Raw genomic sequence first — 16,179 nt, 5'->3', positions numbered from 1 at the left:
GAATACAGTGTGCTGTTATAGGTAGAGAATACAGCGTGCTGTGTGGTGTTACAGGTAGAGAATACAGCGAGCTGTGTGGTGTTACAGGTAGAGAATACAGCGAGCTGTGTGGTGTTACAGGTAGAGAATACAGCGAGCTGTGTGGTGTTACAGGTAGTGAATACAGTGCTGTGTGGTGTTACAGGTAGAGAATACAGCGTGCTGTGTGGTGTTACAGGTAGAGAATACAGTGTGCTGTGTGGTGTTACAGGTAGAGAATACAGCGTGCTGTGTGGTGTTACAGGTAGAGAATACAGCGCTGTGTGGTGTTACAGGTAGAGAATACAGCGTAGAGGACTGTGATGAACAGCTGAGGGAAAGCATTGCATTCTGGAACCTGTAGTACTGTGTACAACTGCTCAACCAGGAAGTGCAGAAACACAAAACAGAACGACACTTCCCCTTTAAGCTCCATTTACTTCAATGGAACTGAATCCAATCTGGAGACAAGAGAGGGGGAAAAGGGGCCATGTTTTTGTAGTGCTGGATAACCCCTTTAAGTATGATCGCAGAAGGGGACTCTGCTGTTGGAATGGAGCAGCGGTCATTCCATTCACTGTCTAGCAGATGCTGAGAGCCGCTGTACTTTGCAATCTGTGGTATCTCCCACAAACAGTGCATAGGGCAGTCTTTATAGTGGGGAAAGCCCTGTAGGACTCCTATAAAGGTGTCTGGAATATGGTTTCATTTATTGCACCATACTAACACCCATAATATTAGATCACACAGGCTATCTAATACTGGGACACTACTGACGGACACTCCACTCTCCCATAACCATGTGGCTAGACTGTAAAAAGAATAAAGATAGGGTACTATATGACAAAGTATGCCAGCTCACAACCCTTCCCTGCACCCTCAGTGCAAGGAGGCAACAGGAAGCTGAACTATGAATGTTCAGCTTCCAGTTATAGCCTGGACAATGCTGAAGCCAGTAGAGATGTATAACCTACTGGACAACAGGTAAGGATTAACCCCTTCTTTGCTGAACCAAGGATACTGGTATTAATCTCTTGTTTGCTGTGTAGAAATGGAAATTTTCTAAATTTGGATTTTTGTATATACACACACATATTTTTTATTTATATATATATATATATATATATATACACACTCTATCTCCAAAGTAAACTTCCTAACTTTTTCTGATACAGAGCTAGAATAGAAAAATGACCCTTTGTCCAGGTGAAGCAAATCCTAGCTACAACTCCCGTAAATCTTATATAGAAATTTAGTATTTATTTAACCCACAGAAACAGGGTAACACTGAAAGGATCCAGAAAGAAATATAAAAGACCTCATCTTTTCGCTAACTATTTTTAATGGAACATTTCTGTAATATATGAAATTCATGGAGATATTTTGCAGCACTGTAGAGGATATATAAAACCCGTAGCAGATTCAGTTTTCTGATTTATGCCCCGTCTATAGCATAAAGTTTATTTTTTACACTTCAACTTTTCAGATTCCCCCGTTCCAAGAGAGGTCACACTTCATGAATTTTCCCCTGCTAACTAGAACGGTTTATTTTATAAATGCTACGGCCTCAGCCTTTGAGTCAATAGGACACCCTACATTTGAATAAAACTAAAATATTTATTTGCCATAAATTCCCTATTGTTATATGTCTTCGTCAATGCCATAAATATCAGCTGCATCGATGGCTAATTGCCTGCCAGTATAATTTTGTCAATAATACGGTGACAATCCATCTGGATTACATTTGATTCTAAGATTTACCTTTCATTTATAGGTCAAAAGGCAGTGGAGTAATAAGAGTAACCCTCACAATTCTTCCATTAGCTCCCAGAAATGATAGGCTGTGAAGGCAGAAAAGCCTTAAATTCCATAAAAGAAATGAGAAGCCTTAGGGTGTGTATAAAAAATAAAACTATTACGTGTAATGATGGGTCAATATTCTACAACAGATCTAAACTGGATAGTATCAGTATTTAGAGGAGACATTACACAGCTCCACTCAAGGAGGCCTCCCCGACTATTGTGCTAGGTCCAATATTTCCCATTAGGAACAATTGGGTTAAATGGATAGTCCAGGACTAGAAAAATATGGCTGCTTTCTTCCAGAAACAGCACCACTAGAGATGAACAACTCCAGGATGCCTGATTGTTCAGCATTTAAAGGGATTATACAGCGCTACAAAAACATGGCCACTTTTCCCCCTCTCTTGTCTCCAGTTCAGATGTGGTTTGCAATTAAGCTCCATTTACCTCAATGGAACTAAGTTTTAACCCCCACCCAATCTGGAGACAAGAGAGGGGGGAAAAGTGGCCATGTTTTTGTAGCACTAGATAACCCTTTTAAATAATGGAGGCTGAAGTTGGATGCATCCCTAAGGCTGCCTGAAAAACATAGATGCAGCCCTAGGGAGCCTAGGCTTATCCAACTTCTTCACCCACTGGTATTCAAATGCCGATCGATTGGATTCGAGCATGCTCACGTTGTGGTCATCTCTAAGCACCACTGTTCTCTCCAGTTTGGGTGCGGTTTTGCAATTAAGCTCCATTCACTTCAATGGGAATGAGCTGCCACACCCAAATTGGAAACAAGAGGGGTGCTGTTTCTAGAAGAAAGTGGCCATTTTTTTTATCCTAGATAACCCATTTAATACAAGTCTTTACAATCTCCTTGTGAAATATTAAGCAGCTCTGATCATCACAATTCAGTATCCATACACTTCTCAATCCTATTGTACAAGGCTGTTTAGGGAAAACTGCACTGTGCACCACTATCTTTAGAAGAGGATTCAAGTTCATGACTTTACTAGTAAAAGAGTTATACCAAGATTAAAATTTAATTCTCATACACAGGATAGAGGATAACTACCAGATGAGAGGGGGTCCGACTAGTGGGATTTCCCCCAATTATGAGAACAGATGTCAATTTTTGCAGTAGTGTTCAGTGGACTTGAGAAAGCTGTCCGGGCTCAGCAATGTCTCCAGACGCCAAAAATCAAATGCCGAGCGTTTGGGCTTAGAGAAGTTAGATGCCACCCTAGAGAAATCTGGAGATCACAAAAACAGCCATTTCTGGTAGCCCTAAGACACCATCCAACTTCTCCAGACACTGGGAGTCCAATGTTGAGTGTTCAGGTAAGTTTCCACACCTGTACAGTTCCCTAAGCTCCACCACCATTCCATTCACAGTCTATGGATTCACAGTGTCAATGTTAGGAAGTCCCATAGAGAATATTTTGACCTTGGATTTCTATTTTTAACCCCAGAAGCTGATTGTTTGGTCAAGAAAAATAGCAATTCTTGTGTTTTTTTTTTTTTTTTTTTTACAGAGATTTGAATATATTCTGTAGTCTTTCTATGGCTGGATTAATTTCTGGGCTACCAACGTAACTTTTTCCTTTTGTGCTTTAAAAATTTGTCGGAACCTCATAGAACAATAAGATATTCTGTCATGGACTTCAAAAATTGGAGATCTATGCATTATCACATTCAAAAGATTGAGAAGAAATGCTCTAGCAATTCTGCCACCTTATAGATCAGAATACATCAGGGTTTAAAGGATTTGTCCATCGCCAGAAATTGTTTACTTGAGTGCAGGCTACCCTAAAAATAGGCAAATAAGTTATACTCACCTGCTGCCATCCTGACCTTGCCCAGGCCAACTGATCTGTGCTTACCGCTTACATCTAGACATGCAGGAAATTCTCATTCAATCACTGGCCGATGCTGTTCATCACCATGGCTAGTGATTGGATAAGGGGGTATTCCCTATGTGTGAAGGTAAAAGGATGGTCAATCAGTGGGGAACGGGACACGGTCAGGATGGTGATTTCAGGGAATTGAGGTGGTGAGTATATAGACTAAGCCCATGAGGATTTTTTTCCCCCCTAATTATGGACAATCCTTTTAAATCCCATAAAATCATTAATATAGTCCCATAGACAGTAGGAGAAACACTAGTGGTTGAATCCTTTGCCTATAGGGCTCTCCTAGGCAGCTGCACCTATGGTATGTAAACCCCGGGATAGTTGAGTCTGCATACCGTTAGGCATTGCAAAAGTAGGAATAGCTGATGGCAACAAAAAGTGTTCAGGCTTGTCATGTCAAAAACATGCCGGAATGTGCAAAACTAGGTCATGGTTTACTTTATTTTGGTATGGAAATCTTATTGTGAGTGCCATATCTTCTGTCTGGGAAAGCCTTGCATGTGGAAGCTTCAATACGGTGTAGACGCCAAGAAAATCAGTCAGGAAAAGTGAAAATAGTGCTATTTATTTAGCGTGTACAGCAGTTTATTACAATTGAAAAAATACTATATAAAAAGTACACAAATATAACGGTGCTTTGTAGTTGACCTCTATACATGTATAGTTGTAATAATATTATTGCACTTTTACACATTCCATAAAACAGGATTTTTTTTGGTCTCTAAGAACTTCCCGCTCCTTAGTAAAAATGAAATGGATTGACATACGTCATGTGGAGGAGAAAGCAATAAGTACAGAGATTGGGAATCTACACCTGAGGTGGACTTGTGAAAAGTGTTTGGTTAAAAAAAAAAAGAGTTTGGACAAGTCACGACCCCATGAACCTTCTCTAACCTTGGTTATAAGTCGCACCCATTTATTATATTTAACAGACAAGTGAACAAGGTTACATCTATTAAGAAGGTGTTCCAAGACTCAGGCCACCAATGGGAGCCAAACACTGATATCAAGATTGTTCATCTGAAGTTTGTATTGTCTATGAAAATGGTCTCACGATCTTCATGGAAATGTAGTTCTGTGATAAAAAGAATAAAAAAGTATTTTAAAAAGTATTAAAAGAGATTAAAAATAAAATTGGAAACAAATTTTTTTTAATAATAATAATAATAATAATAATAATAATAATAATAATAATAATAAGATATAAATCTCAAAAACTAATAACAAACAAAATTTATATATATTACACAACACATACACACAACAAGATTAATATGAAAAAAAAACAAAAAACATGAAATTCAAAATTTTGCACTTTTTGAATTTGAAAATTCTATAAATCATGTGTCCCTTTACACTGGGATTTTGTATCTGTCTGATATTACAGACTGCGATTTTACTCGCATATATACGTTGAGTATGACCTACCGGCAAGGAATACAAGAAGATTCCGATAAACAGCAGCACTAAGAGCAGGACGATGATACCAATGAAGATCCATTTGAATCTGCGCCACACAATGAATCTCATTGTCTTGCATGGGTTTGTGAACCAAAGGAAGGAGGTTTCTGGTCGGCTGCATTTTGAAAGAAACAATATTAATCACAGGAACAAACAGCGAGAAAAAGAGTTTGGTACTTTACTTAATGCAACTCAATTAATAATTAACTCTGCGAGGAAGAAAAGGGACAAAATATCAGCTGTCAAACAGGAAGACAGATAAAAAAGATAGAGGAATGAGAAAAAGATGGGGAACAAGAGAGCAAGAACGAGGGGAGAGATGACACTGTGTTATCACATCAGAACTGGGTTCTGGGTAAAGGATCCGAATGCAGAGACGTTATTCCAGGAATACGAAAAAGTTCTCACTTTGGTGGGTCTAACTTGGGGTTCATGTTGGGTTCATCCCGTCCCTTGCCAGCTGGCCTTTCATCTGCCTCTTTCTCATTCAGCACTTCCAGCGTCAGCTCAATTTTTCCCTTTTGGCAAATGAAAACAGATTCATGACATCTCACTAAACATCATGTTCTGGTTGTTTAGAGAAAATAATGCATTTTAGCTTTTAAGTAAAGATCTCTGTTGGAGACTCTGGAGGTCAGTGTGCGTGCGAGCAGCAATGGTCAGGATAATGGCCACAATACTGATACCAACCGGCCGGCGAGTTATTCAGATGGCTCTATTCAATCTTTTTAGGTGGACAGAAAAATATAAACAACTATGCTCTTCTGCAGGCTTCATCTAATGTTCAGACAGTATTTATACCAATTCACAAGGTAATGCAACTCACTTTTATAGGTTTTAAACAGATTCAGAGTTGTCTTTAAATTTAAGATAAATATTAGAATTTTGCAATGTCCATTTATGCATTAAGGAAACTTCTATATCTCACTATAAATAATTTCACTTCTTGAGACACTTCTATTATATACATTAAAGAAGAAGTCCAGCGAGGGGTGAAAATTGATATTGGGCAGGGGGTGAAGGAAAATAACAAAGAACATATGCTTACTGGACCCTGTGCTCGTGCTGCGCCGCATCGTCGGCCTCCCTTACCCCATCGGAAGCCATTTTCTCCCGGTAGTGAGGTTCGGCACGACCCGGCTGCCACTTCACTGAATTTTGTCTGCTCAGCCAATTAGTGACTGCAGCAGTATCCTGCCCCAGTCACTGACTGGCGAAGCGAGGCATCCCTCAACCGGGTCATGATGTAGCAGCAGTAGATGATGTTCAGGCTGTCGGCGGGGTTCAGGAGCAGGACGCGTGCTGTACGGGCACAGGGACAGGTAAGTATACCTTCTTTATTGTGTTCCCCCCACTCCAAACAGAAATTAATTTTTTGTCCCCCCGTCCAAATTTTCCTTTAATAGATTGGCACACATGGAATACTTTTCTGTTGGAAACCAAAGACCAGGATAGGACAGAGATTGGTTTTGTCTCAGCATTTGTGGAAGATCCACCTACCAAACTAACAAGCCTAAGGACTCTATAACACAAGGTAATTATCGGCCAATCGCATATTTTGCCCTGTGTTCTACAGTACATATGTCAGAATTAAAGGGTTGCACAAACATACGGCCATGTCCTCTCAATACCAAAACTGTGGAAAAGGCTGAGTAAAGGAGTGCCGATCTAGGAGGCTGGTGCATGTATCGATGTATCGAGCAGGAGGCAAATGTAATACAGCCCAAACTTTTTTTTAAAGTTTGTTTTAGTGTTTTACTTTAGGACATTTTTTCCAAGGCTGCCATAGATAGGTAGTCATCTCCCAAATATAGATGCTTTCAATGAGATCAGTACTTAATCTCAGACCCATATGTTTAAAAGGGTCATCAGCAGACAGATATCCATTGGTTTAGGAATATAATACTAAAACAACATTCTAGACTGCTTCCAAGCATGGAAAGTTCTCAGTATCTAGTGCCCCTAAACCAAATACTTGAGATCATATATGTAAAGACTAGAGATGAGCGCGACTTGAACATGCTCAAGTCAGATCACTAGGCATTTAAATACCTCTGGCTCATGAAGTTGGATGCAGCCCTAGAGAGTCCTGGATAACATGGATACAGCCATAGATCATAGGCTGTATCATGTTTTCCAGGACTCCATAGGGCTGCATCCCACTTCATGAGCTACCGGTATTTAAAAGCAGAATGATCAGACTTGTGCGCGCTCGAGTTACGCTAATCTCTAGTCCCTACTAAACGGAGATCCAAAATGACCAAGATGATTTCTTACAGCCAAGATACGTTTTCCATCCTGTTCAGCGTAGCATGGCCACCACCCTTTCATGGACTTCTGTTCAAAAAGAGAGGAAACCTTGGAAGGATGACTGAGATCAACCATATCCAAAGAACATTTCTGAGAGGTTTTTGCTGGTATTATTGTGCGGTGTAAATCAAGTTCAACAAAGCCTATAAAAAAGGAGAGAAAAAGAAGGATATAGTAACTTATATTGTGAGATTTCATTAAAAGTATGTTCATGCTTTGCCATATACTGTATGCTATAATTATGCTTTTCTTATCATGAGGATTGTGTACGTCATATAACCATTTATATAGTTTGCCCAAATTCAAACAAAATATTTTTTCGCATAATAACCTTTCCATGTAATAGGGCCCATACTTATAGGAGTAAGGAGGTAACATAACTTTCAGCGTATTTTCTGCTGTGATACGCAGCAGATACTGAGCAGATTAGATCTAAATGACTGAACACAGAATTAAATCTGCACCATCAAATCTGCTGCAGATCTGCTGCGTATATGGTGTGTGTTTGTACCCTAAGGGTGCGTTCACACCTACAGGATCCGCAGCAGATTTGATGGCGCAGATTTGATGCTGTGTTCAGTTATTTAAATGAAATCTGCTGCAGATCTGCTGCGGATCCGGTAAGTGTGAACACACCCTAAAGTAAAGTTTGTATTTTAGTAAAAAGATTCTCTGCTTAAGGGTGAATTCACATGGGCGGATCCGCCGGGAGTCTCACACAAGAAATCTGCAGCTAAACCACAGCTAATCCGCAATACACGTATTACTTATTATTATTAATACATGTATTGCGGATTAGCTGCGGATTTCGTGCGTGAGACTCCCGGCGGATCCATCCGTGTGAATTTACCCTTAAATAATAATTTATATAGTGATGGACACGGATATGCTTTAAATCAAGGATCCTAATAGATGAAGCAATTTTTTATTTTCTTTTTTTCATTTATTGCAAACAACCTGAAATTGTTGACCATAATACTCAGAAGAATAGTTGTTTTGACCCTAATCACAATCATTCCTATAAGAATGTTCGTAAAAATGAACGAATGATGGAGGAGATTTATCAAACATGGTGTTAAGTGAAACTGGCTCAGTTGCCCCTAGCAACCAATCAGATTCCACCGTTCATTTTCCAAAGAGCCTGTGAGGAATGAAAGGTGGAATCTGATTGGTTGCTAGGGGCAACTGAGCTAGTTTCACTTTACACCATGTTTGATAAATCTCCCCCGATGTGTACATACACCAAAATATTTACAAACGTTAAACAATGATTTTAGGGTCAGCTCAGAAGATGCATTTAACGACATACGGACAAATTTGCGTTAGTCCTTTGATCGTTGCCTGCATACACACGGGAAGATTATTGCCCAAATTCAAACCAAATATTTTTTCTCATAATAACCTTTCCATGTAATAGGGCCCATACTTATAGGAGTAAGGAGGTAACATAACTTTCAGATAACATTTAATCTTGTAACGCTTCAAATTACAGGAAATCCTTAAAATTTTTTAAGAAATACTATACTATAGGTAGTGTATACTATATTATAGGTAGTAAATCAGCAATATTGTGTTATTGTGTGCCTCCAATACCCATGACCATATTGTCCCTCAGCCTTTCTAGACGTTTTAATTGATATCTTTCTGATTAATGCTATCTGCACCTCTCCGAGATGGACCAGGTCAAACATCGACATACTAAACAGGTTACTGTTGAAATAATCATTTTGGTAAAAGCTTTCTATGACTCAGTGCTACACTAGTAAAAGTGTCTTTTCTAATTTACAACCTGTCCCTGGAGAACCTCAGCCTGCCTTCTATAACATATGGTGGGCCATACATGTATTTTAGTGGAGCAAATGATCAGGATCAAGGCCAGTGGGGTCTCCCTAATGGCAACCACAAGCCTCACCTGGTTGGCTGTCGACAAATTAAAAGCAGACGCTGATCTTCATGAAGATTGAGCGAAGTCTTTTGTTTCATGAATAAGAAATGAGGATGAAAATGATGACATATGGAAACCTTCTCAACATGACAACATTGATGCATTATACTTATAAAAGCTGCTCGCCAAGGACTACCATATGCAAGCTTTGTAGTATACGCTATGTATTAACATGCTCTTAAAGACCCGGATTAAGAGACCAAGTTGACACCAAGAGCTCCCACCATATAGCTCTAAGAACCAGAATATAAGGGGTGACATTCATGCCCTTGCAGCCATATGAAAAGCACATTAAAATGGATATTCCCACGTCATGTATCATAGTTAATATTCTAGGGCACAAGTGAAATGTTTTGTATGGATAGAAATAGTATATCCAGTGTGTGTGCATATATTATAATTTATATATATATACACACACACACACACACACACACACACATATTACATAATATATATATATATATATATATATATATATATATATATATATATATATATATATATATATATATATATATATATATATAAAATCTCCCAAGTACCTGAGATACTTGGGATACAATTTACTCATTTATTAAAGACAAAAAAAAAAATAAAATAAAAAAGTGACATACACCACTATGACATGCATGACACAATCAGACCCCGTCAGTTTGGGTGATTTATAGCTGATATGGTCGTAAGTAAATCTCCTTGTTAGTCAGATGCCAGGCACTATATAGAGCACCCAAACACTGTTCTCTTTTGGAAGCTTCTACTATTCACTAATAGAACTCAAAAAGATTTGCCTAAAGCAAAGAAGTCAGACATAACACTCCTGGAAATCCATACCTAAGTAGTCATCCAAGGAGAATTTGTCATTATCCCAGATTTGAAGCAATAACTTTGGAGGCAACTTAAATTCTGTTTTATCGAGGCTCCAAAAATGTTCCTGAAATGGACAGATAAAAATTACTTAGCACAACCACATCTAAACAAACAGCATAAATTCATATGTAAAAGGTCAAAGAAAAGAACAGCAAATAGTTTTTGATACTTATGTTTAGGACTATGTTCACACTGGACCTGTTGTATAACTTGGTATAATATTGGCACTTGATGGATCCTACTGATTAGTCATCTGGGCGGGAAGCTGCCCATGACTAGTCACAGTTCTCTGCTTGTCAGCACACTCTGCGGGATGACTGACAGGTAGAGAGACCGGTCAGTGGTCAAAGGTGGCTCCCTGCCCAGATGACTAGTTGCTGTCCCTCTCCTGTCATTGCAGAGGCAAATAAAATCACTTTTTCCCCTGCTGTAATGCTACCGATCCAGGTAACTTCGAGGAGCTGCACAGGAGGGCTATGCTGTGCAGCAGGGAACCATATCAGTGCTGATTGGTTGCCTTTAACTATCGCGGTTAGACCTCCACTAATAAGGGTATGGTGATATTATCCATTTGTCCATCCAACTGTATATGTAACTTGAATGGAGCCATGCGGCAGTGCCCCTTTCTGCAGTAGCTGTGGGCATCATTGTATTTGCAAAAGACTGAAGGGACTTCTGGATCTTGTTCAGGTGACCGGTAGGGGTCCTAGAAGGGTGATCTTTCCCTAATTTCAAAACAATGATATACCCTGCACAGGTGTCAAACTTGCATCCCTACAGCAATAAAGTCTTGGCAGCCAAAGCTTTAGCTGCGAGTTTGACGCCCCTGGCCTACGATATGTATCAATTATGTATCCTTGAACACGTCTTCTACATTGTAAAGGCTACTTGAAGGAAATAGCAATTGCAGTCTGAATGAGATGATCACAGTATAGATCGGAATACTTCTATACATGTCATTTATGCCTTTCTCCCTTTCAGCTTTTTATTTGGCCTCAATCAGCTTCTCTAGGAAAATTGGCTAAGCTGAAAGTAACTTTTAGGAAGACTTGAAACCTGACTACGCTATCTCGGCCTCTACAGGAGTAAACGTCTACCGCACACAGAAATCCGGTGCTTTACGCTTAACATATTTAATACAGGCACGACAATGTTTCGCGGGCCCACCTTTTTAGAAATAACACAGAGCTGTTCCGCTGGAAGATATTCAAATGGGAAAACAAATCGCCAGTTAAAGTTTCCTTCACCGTCCAGTGACCGATAGTGCACATCTGTTTTCTGCTTATTTTCTTCATTGCCAGGAATCCAACTGAAAGTAATATGCAAACATATTTGGGTTTTATGTGACCTCGATAACTGGCGCTCTTGGTACCTTCCAAAAAGTCTGTACTGATTACGAGCTCGGAGTGTGTGTATAAAAGTGTCCAGCTCAGCCTTATTTCACATACTGATCTTTTCAGACCAGCCATGAAATCAAGTAACTAGTAAGGGAAGCTTAAGTCTCTAGACGCGGCACTGGCGTGGTCCCCGCTTGCCAGCGCTCATCTGGTGCTAATTTAGCCAAAGTAAACAGCAAACCCTGCAAGATTAAGAATTGGTGTCTGTCTTTTAGCTTGTCACCAGTTCATTTAGTCATTATACCGTATAGGACAGACTATTACCTTATATAATGAAACGTATTCACCCTCATATCATACTGCCGCAAGGATCACTGTGCTCATATCTATCACCGTTCCCCAGCAAGAGGAATAAAGTGATCTTAAAGTGAATCTGTCATCACTTTCATGCTGCCTGAACCATGAATCACTGGGACGGCTCCTGTTTGTTCCACCAGCCTTGATGGATAGATAGATCTATAACTGTTTGGGTATAGGAAGAAACCTATTAATCAAGGTTGATGGTGCAGGTAGAAGCCACCAGGGATGGCCTGGATGACTCAAGGTTCAGGCAGCATGAAAGTGATGACAGGTTCCCTTTAAAAAGCATGCCTCACTCTAGGTCTCTTCCACAAACGATTGGACATTCATTCATACATAAAATCCCTTTCACCCAAAGGATGCCAAAAGAATAACCTATACTATACGTTTTCCCACTGTCATGGAATAGCACATTTTACTATACTACTTATATACTATTATTAATGCAACTGAGTATTGTCATTATGGGGGCAAAGTAGTCTTATGTGACGTTTGCCACACCTACAATTATTTTTCGAGACTTAACACTTTTCCGCAGTGGCCTTGATAAAAAGGGGAGAGGTTTTAGGTGCATCAAATTCAGTTGGTCTATACTTAGGGTCCTATTAGACAAAGCGATTTTTAAAAATTAATGATAAGATTGTTTGTCGTTAACCTGAAATCGTTCACCATATTGCACAGAATGATAGTTGTTAGTTACGATCGTTACTATGATCATTTACTTTGATTCCAACAAAAGGAGGAACGATGTGCAATTACACTCAACGATTAGTGAACGAATGCGGAATTACAGCAAACGATTAGTGATGATTTTAGGTTCGGATCTAAATCACTGACGCACTATTTTATTGAACGTTTCCTGCAATTACACAGGACGATTATCTTTAAATTCAAACGATATAACGATTTTCCACACGATTATCGTCCCGTGTAATAGGGACCTTAGACTAGACAGCAAACATTCCCCCATGCAAGTATGGATGTGCCTGAATCTTGATGTACCCTGCTCTGTGGGCAAGAAGTCTGAAGGTCGGGAATCCCTTGACTCTTGTCTATTGGCAGCAAAACTTCATTTAGAAAGCACTTTTGGAAATTTAACTCCTATATTTTTCAGATACAACCCAATCCAACGGCTCCTTCCCATATACAAGGTAATAACTTACCCTTTGACATAAATATCACTCATTTCTTCTCCAGTAATACTCTTCTCATCAAGCACCACGTCTTTAGTATTCCAAACAATCACACGGAGCACGTAGCTATATAGAACACATACAGATTATATTATGCATCAATCAATACTAAATGCAAAAAAACACTCTAAATATGAACTCGACACAAGTGCTGAACACAGACTATATAAAAACGTACTGTAAGGGACTCCCAGTAAAAATAAGAAAAGGCAAATGCCTGGCAGAAATTATGAAAAACCAATAGGCTGTTTGTGAAATTATTTGACTCCTATGAATGGTATCAAATTCACTGGAATAAATTCCACGACTGCTGACGGCTTTTAGATAAAGACGGCCATAGACAAGATCATATATGATCAAACCTGTATGTTGTTTCTGTGTATGGAAGTAGGGGAAGTATTGTTATTATTTGTTGGGAAAGCAAAGCTGAAGAAGAAAACTGCACCCAATTCCAATTGTCCAACGTGATAGAATGATGATCAAGGTCTAGTGGTGCCAATAGAAGGGTCATCAGGATAAAAATGCACCAATATGTAAATTAACAAGGACAAATGGTACCAATACATGGGTTGATAAACATCTAAAGGCGTCAATTGAAGGGCCACCAAGGTCTAATGGACAGTTTCTGCATGGAATCTAGGTACTTGTGTTATGGTGGAAGATGATGTGTATATGCATTAGTAATAGAGAAGTTTTCCTACAACTTACTGTTTAGCTGTACGTGGTGCAATATTGAATGGCGCTCCTGGAGGCCCCAAGCTTTTTGGGAAAACATCTACCCACATTTCCAGCTTTCCCTGTAGAAGTAAAATAAACCCTTTAGAGACGAAAAAATTAATTCTACATCATTATAGATTTCCAGATCCAGCAGCACTAGAATGGAAATCCAGTAGCCGATGGCATCTTTTGTATATTAAAGATACTCTGTAAGTAGGTTTATGTTGTCCCATCTTAGGGTAGCATAAACTAGCGATACAAAAGCTGAACAGAATGATGTATCACTTACAGTGTTCTGTGCAGCTGATCCAGAGATCTCCTCCTGGATAACATGGACTATAAGTAGTCCTCTCCATTATGAGCATGAGCCCAATAGTCCTGAATATTCATGAGAAGCAGAAAACTCCACCTACCAGCTGCTGGTTGACAGTCATATATCCATGCTGTGTATAGGCAGTCACCTGTCAATCAGCAGCTGGAGGGGTGTGATAAGAATCCTATTCTCCTGCATATTAGGAGAACGGCTGAACAAAAAGAAGTTATACACCGATCTGTTCAGCATTTCTGTCACTAGTTTATACTGCCCTCATTTAAGGTAGAATAAACCTAGTGACAGATTCCCTTTAACTTCATGCAGAAAATGTAGGTTATGTTATGGATCAATGATTAGCGAGAAATTTGGCAGGAAGGTAGACCAATGATTGACTGGACATATTCAGCAGACAGGTAGACCAAAGATCAAAGATTTCAAACTCTACTAATGGTAATCTCCATACCTGCCTTTTCATGGTGGTTAGCACTGTTTTGCAGGTCCTGGTCTTGAAACCAATGACATACTTTGTATGGCATTTACAGGTTTTCCCTTTGTTTGCAAGAATTACCTTGCAATATCCCTGCACGTAGCGCCGACAGCAAGTGGGGAATGAAGAGCAAGCAAGCGATGACCTGACAGGTTGGCGCTTGCTTGCTCCTCTAGATCGGGTCGAGTAATAGGTTCCTTAGAATGATAATCCTATAAAAGCTAGCCATAAATGGCCAATTATAAGAGGTTCAACCAACTTTTCATTTTCTTAAGTGAAGGTTAAGTCTTATAATGGAAAACACATAGACATGATCTGTACATTACTATCTAATGCTACTGTCACAGAAAAAAAAATGCATATAGCCAGGAATAGCTAGTAAGAAAAAAAAAAACAGACTTACTTGTGAGAGGTTTGGTTGGAAGGTGCTATATAATGTCCGGGTTTCAACATGTTCTGGAACAAGACCCTGGCCTCGAAGAATATAAAGAGCGAGTCTCTCATTGGCAGGTCCAAGGTGCTCATGTATTTTCTTGTTCGCCTCTACATAAAACATTATGATAATCTGCTATTAATAAACAGGTTATTGAATTACACATGTTCTGTTCTCTGTTTGAGGGATTTTTTACAGTCCAGACCCTGTTGTTATTGTGAACAGCTTGGACCTGGGATATAACTTTTCGTGAACCTCTTCTTTCTGGGAATCAGGCTCAAGTTCTGGCATAGTATATACTGTTTTCTCTGTATTCCTGGTGTATTAGTTGTGTTACAGATCATGGATGTGTATACACAGATACCAGGCCCAGTACAGTAGATGGCTGTACGAATGTCTCAAAGAGTGTCACTTATACTTATAAGCAAATGTGGATTCTCCTCTCAGTACCAATCACTGTCTCAAGTTTAGGGGTTAAACTGCTGTCGCACCTACTAAAGGGCCAAAGCTAGTTATGGGCTTTAGAACCATGTGTGGTGTCCCACTAGGGGTGTTCCTGTTACATATACCCTTCGCAAAAGTCTGTACTTTTTGTGGTCTTATGATGATGAAAGTAGTATTAAGAGTTGTCCACTAGATGTCGCTGTATTGTGTATTAGTGTATGGAAGATGCACTGCTGAAGGATGCACTGCTAGGAACTCTGTCTCGCAGCGCGGGTGTCAACAGGGAACCCTCAGCATTCCGCTCAACCCAGGTAACAAGGTCTGGGACCTGTGTCACCCATTAGTACAGTTCGGCCAACGCTAGTGGGCATAAGGTGGTGTGAAAACAGAAGTATAAGAAGAACACCTGTGCCTGTGTATTGACTTTTGACTTCAAAGTATTCTACCTCATCCTCCAACATCCCACATTACTACATGGGTTGAGACTCTCACAACACCCTCCTCTCTGCTACTCTACTTCTTGCATTACTCAGCACAATTCAACCAACAAGACTATATTCTACACTTCACTTATCATACAGATCTGG

The 16,179-nt window shown here is 39.6% G+C and overlaps 1 protein-coding gene across 1 annotated transcript in view; it reads right to left on the bottom strand.

The window, feature by feature from the left end:
- Positions 1 to 4,284: 4,284 nt before the first annotated feature.
- Positions 4,285 to 16,179, bottom strand: part of MYOF (myoferlin) — a 70,541-nt gene continuing 58,646 nt past the window's right edge. The window contains exons 43-51 of the mRNA XM_069980105.1: positions 15,119 to 15,258; positions 13,907 to 13,995; positions 13,169 to 13,264; positions 11,476 to 11,617; positions 10,273 to 10,372; positions 7,461 to 7,636; positions 5,592 to 5,701; positions 5,151 to 5,298; positions 4,285 to 4,797 (exon numbers count right to left, since the gene is read on the bottom strand). Of these exons, the coding sequence (XP_069836206.1) occupies positions 4,759 to 4,797; positions 5,151 to 5,298; positions 5,592 to 5,701; positions 7,461 to 7,636; positions 10,273 to 10,372; positions 11,476 to 11,617; positions 13,169 to 13,264; positions 13,907 to 13,995; positions 15,119 to 15,258 (1,040 nt within the window). The 3' untranslated portion in view covers positions 4,285 to 4,758. The remainder of the gene's footprint in view (positions 4,798 to 5,150; positions 5,299 to 5,591; positions 5,702 to 7,460; positions 7,637 to 10,272; positions 10,373 to 11,475; positions 11,618 to 13,168; positions 13,265 to 13,906; positions 13,996 to 15,118; positions 15,259 to 16,179) is intronic.

Source organism: Dendropsophus ebraccatus, chromosome 8 (genome assembly GCF_027789765.1).
Source record: "Dendropsophus ebraccatus isolate aDenEbr1 chromosome 8, aDenEbr1.pat, whole genome shotgun sequence".
Classification (NCBI taxonomy): Eukaryota; Metazoa; Chordata; class Amphibia; order Anura; family Hylidae; genus Dendropsophus; species Dendropsophus ebraccatus.
This window is presented reverse-complemented; position numbering and strand designations above follow the sequence as displayed.